General features: G+C 46.8%; 1 protein-coding gene across 2 annotated transcripts in view; it reads right to left on the reverse strand.

Annotated features, from left to right (window-relative positions):
- ESPL1 (extra spindle pole bodies like 1, separase) overlaps positions 1-15,652 on the reverse strand; it is a 55,643-nt gene that overhangs the window by 483 nt on the left and 39,508 nt on the right. For both annotated transcript variants that reach the window (XM_068267196.1, XM_068267197.1), the window contains exons 26-30: positions 10,991-11,161; positions 7,224-7,328; positions 4,441-4,556; positions 1,816-1,899; positions 1,563-1,727 (exon numbers count right to left, since the gene is read on the reverse strand). In XM_068267196.1, the coding sequence (XP_068123297.1) occupies positions 1,563-1,727; positions 1,816-1,899; positions 4,441-4,556; positions 7,224-7,328; positions 10,991-11,161 (641 nt within the window). The remainder of the gene's footprint in view (positions 1-1,562; positions 1,728-1,815; positions 1,900-4,440; positions 4,557-7,223; positions 7,329-10,990; positions 11,162-15,652) is intronic.

Below are 15,652 nucleotides of genomic sequence, written 5' to 3' on the forward strand. Positions count from 1 at the left end.
GCATCATCTTTGGTGCTGGCGAGGTGCTTACTGCAGAATGTTTGTTCCGAAGTAAGCAGACATAACACCTGGGTCTCCCAGAATGCATTGGGAGAAGACTGCATAACTAAATAGCCTAGGCTAAACATCTGTGGGAGGGCAGACTACATTTTATTATTTATTGTATTTATAAAGAGCCAACATATTACACACGGATTCACAGAGGTGAGCCGCTGTGGTGGAGCGATGGAAGGAGTGGAGGATTCTGGCTGCCACATTCATGATGGACTGCAGAGGGGCAATTTGGGTCATGGGGAGACCACAGAAGGGTATTGCAGTAGTCAAGGTGGGAAATTATGAGGGCATGAATGAGGAGTTTGGTGGCGACAGAGGTCAGAAAAGGGCGGTTCTTGCAGACGTTACGGAAGTGGACGTTGCAGGACTTTGTGAGGTTTTGAATGTGGGGGTTGGAGTCCAGAGTGACACTCAGACAGCGGGCTTGAGAGGTAGGGCGAATGGTAGTGTGGTTAACAGTGACATTCACATCTGGGAGGGTCAGGGATGGCCAGGGTGAGAAGATCATAAATTCCGTTTTGTCCAGGTTTAGTTTCAGGAACCTAGCAGACATCCAGGAGGAGATGGCTGATAGGCAGGAGGAGACCTTGTCCATGGTAGTGGTGGATAGGTCAGGGGTGTGAAGTTAAATCTGGGTGTCCTCTGCATACAGATGATAGTTAAAACCCATGGAGGAGATAACCTTGGAGGATGGAGGATGTGTATAGGGAGAACAGTAGGGGGCCAAGGACCGAGCCTTGATGGAATACTACGAGAGGTGGTTGGAGGTGGATGAGGACTCATTGAAGGTGCGGTTGGAGAGGTAGGATGAGAGCCAGGGCGAGGTCATGAATGTCCATGGACTGGAGGAGTAGGGGATGGTCCAGTGTCAAAAGCTGCTGAAAGGTCAAGAAGAAGAATGGAGTAATTGCCTTCAGCTTTAGCTAAGGCGAGGTCATTGACCACTTTGAGAGCGGTTTCAGTTGAGTGGGGAGGCCGAAATCCAGATTGCAGCGGGTCTAGCAGGGAGTTGGCATTAAGGTACTGTGTCAGGCGTTTGTTAACCAAGGAGTTTTGAGGCAAAGGGGAGCAGGGAGATAGGGGGGTAGTTGGGAGAGTAATGAGGGGTCAAGGGAGAGTTTCTTGAGCAGGGGTAGTACAGTGGCCTGCATGAAGTCTGAGGGGAAGGTGCCTGTGAATAGGCTGAGGTTAAACAGGTCAGTGAGGACTGGGGCCAAATCAGTGACTACATACCAATACACAGCAATATATACAGTAGTGACATAAAGAGTTTCTGATCTTGAAACCTAGATAATCAATATAAAATTAGGTCTCATGGCAATTGTACTCCAAACAATACTGTTGCTAAGGTTGCATTGAAGTGCTGCACATTGAAATAGAAAGATCATGTTTAACAAGCTACCCCTACATGGATTGGTACTACACAAGTCTTTGCGATTTATAAATAAAAGTGGACATTCTTTTCAGGTACATCTTAGCCACAATCTGATCACTAAATAGACACTTACCATCCAGCCATCAAGTACTTCAGAACTATACCAGCACCTTCCAGATCCCCTCGGACAGCCAGAGCTGCACTGCTGCACCCAAACAGCAACACGGCAGCATTACACTCCAATCTCTGCAGGGTCTGTACATCCAGGAAGTGTGCACCTGCTCCGTGGCCAATGAAGCTGCAGAGAGAATACAAAGACAGTGGAGCTCACACCTACGGGTCCTTATTTAGTAACAGTGATGAATATGCTCTGGCACCATACTCACATATAAAGATCCTGTTTAGTCAGTGCGTTCTGCAGTTCTTCAGACTTTGGAGCAGACCTAATAACTCCAGTCCACCCAGGCTCACTGGAAAGAAGATTTACAAGTAAAAAACAGTTACATTAGCAGTAAAATCAAGCAGAGTAGCTCAGAGTAAAGTACAATTACAACTGTATTGTTAAAATCTTTAAAAAGTAAAAAAAAACAAAAACAAATGAAATACCATTTTGCAGATGGCCTATAAATGTTTGATGAATATGTCTACTGCAGTCATTGTCCATTGCTCCTGGCCCTTCGCTTGGATGAGCGTATTTATAGCCTGAGTGCTTACACAGCACAATGCTGACTTAAAGTGGACCCAAATTAAAAATACAAGATTTCAGAAATAAAATCTATTTTCTAAATTATAATGATAAATAGCAGCCTTTTTTCAGCTGCATGATTAATATAAAATATTTAACATTTATTGGAAAACCCCTCCCTTCCTTTTATATTGCCGATACAGAATCCGGCAAACTGGTGGATTAGGTGGTGTCCGGCAAAGGAGGAATTGCTAATGGCTGCCACCTGTATAACCCTGGTTATGAAAAGAGAAGGGTGAAAAGCATGCACTGAAATGCTCATAGGCTTGAAGGAGTGTTTATCTTTGTATGTGTCAGAGTGGTGCAACTAAATATTTTGAATTAAAAAAATGTTTGGTTTGGGTCCGCTTTAAGGTGGATACACAGATAGCCATACAATTTAACAAACAGATCAATCCCTCTCTGAATCTATTAAAAATCTACTACAGCGTTGCACTGTTCAATGCCCTGCAACGCTAAGAGCTGTCGGTCTACAGCTGCATCCGGTTGACCGAAATTTACCATCTGATCGGAATTTCAATCACTTACTGCCACAAATCAACTAATTACACTTAATGCGGCTTGTTGCATCAGAGATAACCAACAGGTCAGATCACCATGATCAAAATCGGTGAAAATCCACACATACAAGACATGCTTTACAGTCTTGATTACCTACTGGTAGCCATTACTTATGCAATCACCTGTCATGTCACTCTCAATGGTCTCCTATTACAAGTTTCAGATATTAGGTAGGATATAAAGGAGTACAGTAAGCTGAATATCTGAATCAAATTGTGACTTTTCTCACATCTGCAAATTTTGGTCCATCAAAATGTAAATAATTCACAACAATCTTGCAATTCTTAGTAGGGAGCAGTGGCGTTCCTACTATTGGGCGTGGGGGGTTGTGGCACACCGGGTGACTGACAGCCAGGGGGCGTCACCACGACCCCCATAGTTGCAGAGCACGAGGGGAAGAGCAGCGCTAGGAGGGGTAGCAGGGACAGCGGCGGGGAGGGGGGACAGATCCCCCCCCCTCACCTGGGTCCCCCCTCCTTCTGCCTCTCTTCCCCTCCAAAATGCAGGCACCAAACAGGCAGGGCGGGCGGAGAATACTCACTTCCGCGTTCTTGCTGCTGGAACGCTGCGTCGCGTGCCCTCTTCTGCACCTCCCATGCCGTGACCAGCATTGAAGGCGCAGAAGAGGCACGCGACGGCGACGCAGCGTTCCAGCGGCTGATACACGGAAGTAAGGCGAGTCATTCTTCTCCCACCCGCCCTGCCTCTTTGTTGCCCGCTGCCATTTTGGAGACTAACAAAGGCAGAAGGAGGGGACCCAAGTGAGGGGGGGGGGAATCTGTCCCCCCTCCCCGCCACCCCTCCTAGTTATACTGGGGACCCCACTATACTAGCTACACTGGGAGGGAGCCACTATACTACCTACACTGGGGGCAGCTATAGGGAGGTCACTATACTAGCTATACTGGGGGCCACTATACTAGCTACCTTGGGGCGGCTATACTACCTACACTGGGGGCCACTATACTACCTACACTGGGGGCCACTATACTACCTACACTGGGGGCCACTATACTACCTACACTGGGGGCCACTATACTAGCTATACCGGGGGCAACTATACTAGCTACACTGGGAGCAGCAGCAATACTTCCTACGTTACTTTTTTTTTGGGGGGGGGGGGGGGGGGAGGGGGTCTTCTAATACCCAGCACCGGCTGTCAAATGCCCTAGGTACGCCACTGGTAGGGAGACACTGCAATAAGCTCTATTATAAGCAGAGCCGGATTTCTGGGAAGGCTACAAAGGCCTTTGGCGCTAAAATCAGAAGGGCGGCAGGACTTGGAGAGTTCAAGGACAACTGAAGTGAGAAGAATACGGAAGCTGCCATATTTATTTCCTTCTAAACAATACCAGTTGCCTGGCAGTACAGGGTGGGCCATTTATATGGATACACCTTAGTAAAATGGGAATGGTTGGTGATATTAACTTCCTGTTTGTGGCACATTAGTATATGTGAGGGGGAAAACTTTTCAAGATGGGTGGGGACCATGGCGGCCATTTCGAAGTTGGCCATTTTGAATCCAACTTGTTTTTTCAATAGGAAGAGGGTCATGTGACATCAAACTTATTGGGAATGTCACAAAAAAAAACAATTTGCCACGATCGCATATGTTTTTATCATCATGTGCACATTTTATATTTCTCAGGTTTAATTTAGAGTCCGCAAACTACTCAGATATTGATGAAATAAAAGTGCAACTTACTTCTTAAACCAGTCCCTGAATCGCTCCTCTGTGCCGGGTAAATTGCCATGGGGATTCAAGACATAAAAGGTCTTCTTGGGATCTACTCCCCGAACAAGGCTGCTCTGAGGCTGGTACTACAGTATGGAGAATAATGAATGGAAGCCAAGTTTACATTCATCTGTCTTACTTCACCCAGCTACATGCACAAAATATGTAAAACATTCAGCTTATAAAGCTTTCTAGTGAATATTGCAGTGGGAGAATTATGGAGGAGTCAGAGGAAGTCTGATGCATACAAGCAAATGAGCTGAGGCAGCTAAGAGAAAATCAGCGGTACATATCTGGAAGCAAACGAGAGACATGCTTCCAGAGCAGATAATATTTCTGGCATGGGTACATCTTTCACAATTTTATTTTGAAGGTAACACAACTACTATATAAAATTAGCATGGTAATACTGGGGCCTACCTAAAGATACTGTTCAAAGTACAGTATATTCAGTCTGTTTACACTAGCATGCATCTGATATAAAATTGGGCAAGTCTGCTGTCCCCTCCGTAGCGGCCGCTGACCCGGCAGCGGCCGCCGACCTGCCCAGGACTAAAGAAGAGTAGCTGCCAGCGGAGCTGCGATGAGGGACAACAGAGACTTCAAGGGGCTGGAAGAACCCAGGTTAGGTAGATCATTTTTTTTTCCTCTCGTGTAACATTCATGCACGACTGAGGAATGGCACCACTATTGCATTCCTTTTTTAAATATTTTTTTTCTAAATCTTGATTATTATATAATCTCTAAAATTGCATTAACCACCTTAGCGGTATGGACGAGCTCAGCTCGTCCATTACCGCCAGAGGGTGCCGCTCAGGCCCTGCTGGGCCGATTTTGATCAAATAAAGAGCAGCACACGCAGCCGGCACTTTGCCAGCCGCGTGTGCTGCCCGATCGCCGCCGCTCTGCGGCGATCCGCCGCGAGCAGCGGCGAAAGAGGGTCCCCCCCAGCCGCCTGAGCCCTGCGCAGCCGGAACAAATAGTTCCGGCCAGCGCTAAGGGCTGGATCGGAGGCGGCAGACGTCAGGACGTCGGCTGACGTCCATGACGTCACTCCGCTCGTCGCTATGGCGACGATCTAAGCAAAACAAGGAAGGCCGCTCATTGCGGCCTTCCTTGTTTATTCTGGGCGCCGGAGGCGATCAGAAGAACGCCTCCGGAGCGCCATCTAGTGGGCTTTCATGCAGCCAACTTTCAGTTGGCTGCATGAAAGTTTTTTTTTTATTTAAAAAAAACCCTCGTGCAGCTGCCCTGGCGATCTTAATAGAACGCCAGGGTGGTTAAAGGGCTATAAAAGTTTTTGTGGTAATTGGGATTGCCTGTTCTGTTGGGGTGAAGCATGGTGGGGTCTTTGTGGGCCGCGTGCAGCTACAATAGCCATGAAGGCCTGACAGGAACCCTGAAAACTATAGCTAAAGCCAAACAAAGACTTTGTGGAGTTGCTGGTCTCCCATCAGAAGCCTCCTTGGGTGGCAGAACAAGGAACGCTGGCTAGATACAAGGAACGCTGGCTAGACTGAGGTGCCTGGCTTAACTACTGACCACATATGCTATTGCTCCGTTATTGCCTGATGAAGCGGGATCAAACCTGCAAGATGCGGTGCATTGTCCCCAGAGTATGTAAATAAACTTGTTGTATTTGACAAACACATTGGTAATTTTTGTGTCTGCTTGGAGGAGGTGAGTCCATCTCTGCCTCCTCATGTTTTAAACTTTTTAGATACTTTTATCCTTTTGGTGCCTCTGTATTCGTACTACGCTATATCAAGTCCACCCCTGGTGGAGGGGTGTTACCCCCTTTCTTCCTCATCTACGGAGAGCGACTTCTTAATCCTGAGTGGGGTCAGGTCTAATCTCCCCACCTACCTATACAGTGGTTGCCTTTGAGGTAACCCTGCTTTGTGAGTACCAGTACACACTACACTATACTACACTATATTTGGCTCTTGTTCTGTTTTTCAAGTCTGCTGGCTAGATATAGCAAGTACTGCGGTAATCCAGGGTCGACCAAAACTAGCACCACTGCCTTGTGGTGGAAGTTGAATTCCAAGGCTAAGGGAAGGAACTACGACAGAAAATCAGTGTGCCTGGAAGATTTAGGTGGCACCCCTACCACCAGGATCAGGTGCTAAAGGCTAATAACCTACAAACCTTAAATTATTACTGAAATTTACTTGTGCAAAACATATTTTAAATTGTCAGGTTTGTATTCTAGTAGTAAGATTTTGGGGTCTTTCAAAATAGTAACATGAAATAAGTTTGAAATGAGTCAAGAGAACCATTTGCAAAGCTTGGGTAATTAGGAGAAGTCCCCTATTTTTATGGTCCTGGTCAACAAGCGCAAAACCAGAATACACAGACAGCATCTCCCAGTTCCCGGGGCCCCAGGCTGGCTCATGCACCATTGTTTTTAATTATTGTAGTATCCCATGCAGTTTAGTTAGGAGGGGGGCAGATGAGAGGGAATATCCTGCACGCTGGTGCCCCCTGCTGGTCATATAGCCATTGTCTATATGCAACTGAAGCCCTCTCCTACTAATTGGCTGACTTGCTCAGCTTTTGCTTGATTATCACTGCAAGCTAGGTGTATTATGTGTGCACTTCTCATTGGCTTATAAGCAGCCTGCAGGCTTTATAAAGCAGCAGAGAACTGTTTGGGAGTGAGGTTCTCCAATTGTGTGTTTGGTAAGCATCTCCCTAGTACTCCAGAAAGTTCACAGATAAAAGTCAAAGTACGAAAAAAAGTTGCTCACCTTTCTCAGGAGGCTGTAGTTAAGCAGGAAGTGCAGAGACGGAAGGCGAGTGACTGATCTGTTCAGTAAGCAGGGCATACTTTCCCAAGGCAGTTTCTGGAGGTGCTGTTGTCAGGGTACATAGACATGATATGAAAGATAATTCAACTTATACGTTCTTTTGTCTATCTGCTGGAGACTGATTAAACATGGATTCTGTTTACTTTATACCTCTAGCAATTTAGTGCCCAGCAGAGGGCCGTAAAACAGATAAGCAGCAGTACTTGAGGTTTGTTGGAAGAGTAAGAAGGCAGAGACCACACTGTAACAGATAAATCCCTGGTAATATCCCCGATGGGGTAGTGAATGATGCCTATGGTAATATACCAGCATAGCCTAGGGACCCCCAACATGAAACTGACCTAGATGTCGGCTATACTGGTTCATTTGACTACCACAGATATGAGAAAACAATAACTTGTTGATAAAGGAGGGTCATTGCTGTGTGATAAAGGAGGCCTCCACTGTCAGCTATTTGCATATAAATGAAAAGCTAGATTTTGTGAACTATTTATATTTTCTGTATGACCTGATTTTTTTCAGCGAACATGGGAGATCCTTATGGTGGTCCCCTCTGCTTTGATAGCTGCATGTCACAAGGTTTAGAGCCCAGTGAGCAACTTCAGGCAAGTTCATTCAGGTTGCGGTAAGCTTTTTTGAGGTATCATACTGTGGATATTCTCACTGTATGTGTAGAATCCGTGGGCATCCATGGTTAACACAGGGACCCCAAAATAATTCTAGCATTCATGTTAGCTATGAGGCTTCCTCTTATAGCCATTTTTCTTGTTTTTGCAGTGTTATCTTGCACCATCACATCCTCACATGCAATTTATGAGCTTGACTGAGAAAACTACCTTTTGTGTTGGAAATCCAAGCCACTATACTGCAAAGGAGGTGTACCACCACTATTTGGGGGATTTAATTGAGTGGAGAGGTCCTTTAAAGAGACACTGAAGCGAGAATAAATCTCGCTTCTTGTCTCATAGTCAGCAGGGGCATGTGTGCCCCTGCTAAAACGCCGCTATCCCGCGGCTAAACGAGGGTCCCTGACCCCCCAACCCCCCTCTGCAAAATCTACGACCAACTTGGTCGTAGATTTTGCTGCTCTTGAGGCAGGGCTAACTGCTGCAGCCCTGCTTCTCAGCGCCGTCTATCAGCGGTGCATCGCCGCCTCTCCCCCGCCCCTCTCAGCGAAGGAAGACTAAGAGGGGCGGGGAGAGGCGGCGATACGCGCAAGAGGCAGGGCTGTGGCGGTTAGCCCTGCCTCAAACCGGAAGAGGGGATGCGCTGCTCGGAGGAGATTTCGGGGGGTAAGGGACCCCCCGTTTAGCCGCGGGATAGCAGCGTTTTAGCAGGGGCACGCATGCCCCTGCTGACTATGAGGTCTGAAGCGAGATTTATTCTCGCTTCAGACTCTCTTTAAGTGTGAGATACTGAAGAGGCACCAAACCCCATAGGTGTGCATTTCTTATTTCCCAAGCAGGAGGTACTAGGCCTTGAGTTTTCATGACGGGAAATGCCTTTCTACTTGAATCTAAAGAAGAGTTCTGTTAACGTCTACTGGACACATGGAGTTGAAATCTATCCCTTTTTTGGAGCCTCTCTGCCAGGGCATAGATTTTAATCTCCCGTATCCACACACTCCCACTGCTCCGTCGCTGATAATCACAGCTGGTTAAGGACAGATATTACGCCACCAAGAACTAATTTCATTGGCCCCTGACTCTGCAATCACAGGTCCTTAAAGCGGGATTGTCAGCCACAATACCAAATTCTATTTAAACACTGCAGTGTGTTTAAAATGCTGCCAGATATCTCTCTCTGCAAGTATAAGCTCTCCAATCTAATAAGCAATCTCTCTGCTATTATATTTTCTCAGTCCCCCAGGCGCTTTCTTGTGCCATTGCCAATGACCCTCCCACATTCCTGCTTCTCGCTTATTGGCTGAGCAGACTACTGCCTAGCTGAAACATTATCCTCTGCTCACTTGTGTTTACAAGCAAGGCTGAGGTGACTCAGCGATTGGAGAATAAAAAAAAAAAAAAAGTAAAGGGCAGACATGACATCAGGATTTAGCCTCAAGCTGTGGGCAAAAGACATGGCTCCCAACAGTTTTCTCTTTATTTACTACATTAAATTCACTGAAATCAAAATGTGGACAGTACAATAGATGTGTTATGTACCGTATATACTCGCAAGCAAGCCGAATTTTTGACCCCCCCAAAAGTGGGCCAAAAGTTGGGGGGGGGGGGGGGTCGGCTTGCTTGCGAGTCATGGGTTGGTGGGTGTTTAGGTGCTGTCCCTCCCCGCTTCCCCCGCGGCCGCCGCTGCTATTACCTTAGGCGGCGCCGCTTCCTCTATCCCAGTCCTCCTCCGGTAACTAATTCACAGCAGCGCGCCTCCCGCTGCTGTGATGACGCAGGAAACCATAGAGAGCGGTTCCCATAGTAACTGCATCGCCGCTACAGGAAGCCGCTCTCTATGGTTTCCTCCGTCATCACAGCAGCGAGGGGCGCGCTGCTGTGAATTAGTTACCGGAGGAGGACGGGGATAGAAGAAGCGGCGCCGCCTAAGGTAATAGCAGCGGCGGCCGCGGGGGGAGCGGGGAGGGACAGCACCTACCCACCCACCTACCCATACTGGGGCACTATGCTAGCTATATGGGGCACTATGCTAGCTATATTGGGCACTATACAAGCTATACTGGGGCACTATACTGGCTATACTGAGCACTATACTAGCTATACTGAGCACTATACTAGCTATACTGAGCACTATACTAGCTATACTGAGCACTATACTAGCTATACTGGGGCATTTTACTAGCTATACTGGGCACTATACTAGCTGTACTGGGCACTATACTAGCTATACTGAGGCACTACCTACCCATACTGGGCACTATACTAGCTATACTGGGGGGATCACGCGACCAGCGTTTCCTACCCCCGGCTTATATGAGGGTCAATCATTTTTTCCTGTTTTTTTGGGGTAAAAGTGTGTGTGTGTGTGTGTGTGTGTGGGGGGGGGGGGTCGGCTTACATGCAGGTCGGCTTGCTTGCGAGTATATACGGTAAGTAGATAAAGTATTTATCTACTTATGTGTTTTTTTTCCCTGGCATAGTATGGCTAATCCACCTGCTTTAAGGGGCCAATGCCTAAAGGCCCATACACACGTCTGATTTTTGCGGACGGGTCGTTTGAACGTCCCGTCATTCAGTCGTCCGCACGCCAAATCAGGCGTGTGTACAGACTGTCGTTCGCGTGATAAGAATGAGTTTGAGCGATCCGGCGGGCGGATCGCTCAAACTCAGTCTTATCACGCGAACGACAGTCTGTACACACGCCTGATTTGGCGTGCGGACGACTGACGGCGGGACGTTCAAACGACCAGTCGTTCGCAAAAATCAGACGTGTCTATGGGCCTTAGGGGTCTGGAAAAGGCTAAAACAACTGGGCATGGTTTATTCATTAAATTGCTAATGTATTCCTCCCCCGCAGGCAGTGTCACCTCCTTTCTTTATAGTACAATTAATGCTACTTGTAGAGAGCTGAACATGCATGTCCTTACAGGAAACCATTGACTGAAAAGAATAGATCATATGAGACTATTACAGCATATAAAAACTGGACACAATTTAAGCCTGCAGCCACATGAACAGCCAATTTCATCCACTTTGTTTTAACTTTAGTTTTGTTTAGAGTCAGCATGTTTGGATCCTCACCTTGTCCAGTATAAGTACAACGTGTCCCTTTGTATGTTCAGTTTTAGTTTTCAGCCTGTCAACAGATTTCTGGAGAAGTTCCTGTGCCTGTTCTGGCTTTGAGGTAGCGAATCCCTGAGCAAAAGACTGAATATGCTGGCCAGTCAAATGGTGGCAACTTCCCAGGATTGCCTAAGAGGAAAAAAAAAAAAAAAAAAAAAAGGACAGCAACAGAACACATCATTGGGTTGGGTTTAAAGCAGACCTCAACTCAGAACTTCCTCTCTGCTCTAAAAGAGAAGCAAAATTATCCCGGTAATAACCTTTAAAGAAAAAAAAAATCTGTTACAGCTTACAGAACTCCTGCAATAAATCTGCAGCGTTTACTTCCTGCTTTCATGGAAGCAGATAAAGGCTTAACATCCAGTGTTTACATATTAGCTGTATCTACCAAGCACTGCTGAATTTCTGTGCTGACACAGCTGAGCGATCAAATTACACATTGTGATTACTTGAAGATGAGGGGGATTAGACAGACTTCTCTCTAAATTGACACAGGTTGCATTTCTCTGTGTTCCTTGTGTCCTGTGCAAGAGTTCAGCTCCACTTTACTTCACACACTTCCATAGTGCAGGCATTTTCTACAGCACGTTACAGGCAACAGCAAAAGGATACTCAACACTGTCCCTCAGTAAGCCATTTACCTACCAATGTGTTTTTAAGCTGTGGAAGGAAACCAGAGCATCCTAAAGAAACTTTCATAAATAAGGGTAGACCATACAAGCCTGGGACTTCAGGGTTGTAATGGCAGAATGCTATACCACACTGTGGAGTCCAATTTATTCTCATGGCAAATTAGCACCGCCCAATGTCAAACTAGTGACTGCAGCTGTGACCGTCACTACCAGTGTCACTGCTGAAGAACACAGACAAGCTTTAATTACACTGTCACTAGAGGAAAATGTTGCAAATACATTGACGCCTGGATTTCCTCAATTTACATGTGTTTAACCTCTTAAACAGTGTTAAAGACCAAGCCATTTTTCTCCAATTAGGCCACTGCAGCTTTAAGGCCTCGCTGCAGGGCCATCCAACTCAGCACACACGTGACCCCCCCCCCCCCCCCCCCCTTTTCTCTCCACCAACAGAACTCTCTGCTGGTGGGGTCTGATCGCTCCCCCAATGTTTGTTTATTTTTAAGAAATATTTATTTGTTTCATTCATTTCTAAATATGCCTTTTTTTTGTACTCCCCCACCAGCCAATCAGCGTGATTGGCTGTCATAGGCTTCAGCCTATGTCAGCCAATCACTTCCCTGCCTCTGGAGGGGACAGTCGTGTTACACGGCAGTCCCCAGTACAGCGCTACCTTCGTTTGCAGTGCTGTACAGGGTAATTAGACGGCGGTTTCGCCGTGTAACAGTCCCTAGCGGCGATCGCCACTGGGAGACTGAAGGCGGAGCTATGCTCCGCCATCCAAGCAGGGATGCGCGCGCACACGTGATCTCCTGCAAACCCCGCCCCAAGGACCTTATGGGGCTGCCGCTTCGTCCCCGCCCATCGGCGTGACGCAGTCAGCAAGTGGTTACGTTTACATGACCGTAAAATCCGATAGCCCCGGATTTACCACACAGGAGTCTATAGGCACAGATGTCCTGGCACCTTAGATTTTGCCTACAAACCCCACTGAACCACACTGCAAGTGTGCTGGCTGTCCCAGCTGTCACTTCTTCCTTACTTCCCTTGCCTGTCATAGCTGCAGATGCCCCTTAGTATTAGGTATTCAGAAATACCCTCAATATTAAGTAGTCAGAGGTGCCCCGAAGTATTAGGAAGTTAGAGGAACCTCAGTATTAAGTAGCTAGAGGTGCCCTTGACTGAAGGCCGATGAAGTCAGTGGAATGCCGAGAGCAGGGTGAGTAACCTCTTTTACACTCTTCGGGACTCTACATAGAGTAAGAGGGAGGTACTTGGGGAGAGAGTGAGCCGCCTTTTCATCATCAAGCGCCTGTAGGCATGTGCCTACAGTGCCTTATGGTAAATCCTGCCCTGCTTACAATGCTTTACCGGGTTTGAGAATGGTTCACTGAGAGCTGTTACTTTGAGAACTAACCTGGGCTGGCATATTTTTAGGGCTTCTCAGTACAGTCTCATCTGCAATGTGATTGATGCTGGTAACCTTTATGTAGGCAGGTCTTATTCACATGCATGTGGAATTATGGTGGTTTCCAATGACTCCAATAAGAAGCTATTGTTTAAATCTTGTAAAACTTTAACGACATGCTTGTGGTTTAATACTACGCTTGGCCTGAACTGAACTCCTTGAACCAACAGCTGTGCAGAAACTTACCTTCAAAGTCAACCTGGAGATAAACATTTTTAAGGTTCATAATAGAGTGTAATAGGGTGAGGGAAGAGTCATTACTTACCTACAGGGTGCTGCTCCTCTGGCCCCCGTCTATTTGGGATCTGCCATAGAAATATACTCACATCCACAATATACTTCACCGAGAACTTCCAAATGTGGCACAGCCGCGGTCTCTCCTGCAGAAGATGGCAGATGCCATACAGTTGGGGTGGGGGATAGGGAGGCAGAGGAGCAGCACCCTGTAGGTAAGTAATGACGCTCACTTCAACAGCGCACCATTACGAACCTCCCTTATCCAGGTGCTCAGTTTCATAAAGGAAAGTAGAGGTGAGAGGCTTGTGGAGGCTCCCACATTTATTTCCTTTTACAAAGTACCAGATGCCTCACAGTCCTGCTGATTTTTCTGGCTGCAGTAGTGTCTTAATCACAGACCTGAAACAAGCATGTGATTGGCATGCTTGTTCAGGGTCTATGGCTAAAAGTATTAGTGACAGATGATCAGCAGGACAGCCAGGCAATGTGCATTGTTTAAAAAGAAATAGGTCAGCCTCCATATCTCTCTCACCTCAGGTTCACTTTGAGAGGGTGAAATATGCAAATGCAAGACAAGCAATAGTAAAAACTAGGATTTTCATTGGGAAACCATTACTTTATGCAAAATGTGATATACACACACATTTCACTTGGAACACAGCCCTGAAATAAATGAAGATCCTGCTGTACATGTTGCTGTGACATGCAGCCAGAGGTGATGTCAAACACAATGGCCTCAATTCACTAAGATCATGCTGGAGATAAGGCAAGATAAAACTTACCTCCACACAGTGAGAGTTATCTTATCTCTTCATTCCTTAATTTACCTCCTCTGTAGTTAATTTCACACGCAGTTAATTAACAGCCGGTCTTTAAATCTGGAGTTATTTTAAGGATTGGAGAGTTAACTTAAAGACAGAAGAGTTAATTTTAGGTTTGCCTGAGGTAAAATGTTTCCTGAATACTACATGCCTTATCACCATGGTAACAACTCTAGAAACGTTATTAAAGGCAGGAGATAAGCTTAGTGAATTGAGGCCATTGTATTCTTTATTTTTCATTATTTGTTCTCTTATGACTTTCCTTTTTAGTCAAGGTCTCAAATTATTGTTAAATCAGTTCCTGTATACGGTGTGAACTTTAAGGTTTTCTCATGCTGTAAATGACTCAATCATAGCTGAAATATTCTGGCAAGAAAAAGTTTTTGCTCATAGCTGGAAGGCTCTCCTAGTATGATTCATGGATAGAAGTGAAAGTAAAAGCAGATTGGTTTCAGAAACATTTTTCTGAAGATGTAATTTGTTACATACGCATATGTTAATCAGCAAGGTGGAGCTAGTTTCTTTAAACCAGGGCTGCCCGATGTGTTGATCTACCAGTAGATCGCGAAGGACTGCTGAGTAGATTGCGTCGGCATTTTAAAATAGTACGCCAGATGCTGACTATGCAGCGCCGGCGTACCGTCTGATTGTGCTGCTCTGCTGCCCTAAGCAGAGCAGCACACAGCCAATAGGGAGAGGCAAAGGGAGAGCTGCGGCCTGCCCACCTCCTTCCTCCCCAGTCCTCCCCCTTCCTCTTTGTCTGCCGCTCGAGTCCTCAATATGTTGTCAGGATACCCGCTGCCTTGCAGCACTGAGACATCTGATTAGCGACAAGCCGCAGTGCAGAGGAGAGCGGTGGGTAAGGACGTGTATACAGGAAGTGCTTTGCCTGTATACACACCATTACCCTCCACTCTCCTCTCCACCGCTGGTCGCCGCTATCAGATGTCTCAGTGCTGCATTCTCCTCCGGGCATGCAGGGTCAGTGAAGGGGGGTGGAGGAGAGCGGCGCCTGGTGGAGGGAGGGGGCATCTATGCTTAACTACCTTTATGGGAGGCACGTATGCCTAGCTATCTAAATGTGGGGGGGGGGGAGCACCTATGCCTAGCTAGCTATATAGGGGGGCACCTATGCCTAGCTAGCTATATAGGGGGGCACCTGTGCCTAGCTAGCTATATAGGGGGGCACCTATGCCTAGCTAGCTATATAGGGGGGCACCTATGCCTAGCTAGCTATATAGGATGGCACCTATGCCTAGCTAGCTATATGGGGGGGCACCTATGCCTAGCTAGCTATATGGGGGGGCACCTATGCCTAGCTAGCTATATAGGGGGCACCTATGCCTAGCTAGCTATATAGGGGGGCACCTATGCCTAGCTAGCTATATAGTAGGGCACCTGTGCCTAGCTATCTATATGGAGGGCACCTATGCCTAGCTATCTATATGGGGGGCACCTATGC

Source organism: Hyperolius riggenbachi, chromosome 2 (assembly GCF_040937935.1).
Source record: "Hyperolius riggenbachi isolate aHypRig1 chromosome 2, aHypRig1.pri, whole genome shotgun sequence".
NCBI classification, from domain to species: Eukaryota; Metazoa; Chordata; class Amphibia; order Anura; family Hyperoliidae; genus Hyperolius; species Hyperolius riggenbachi.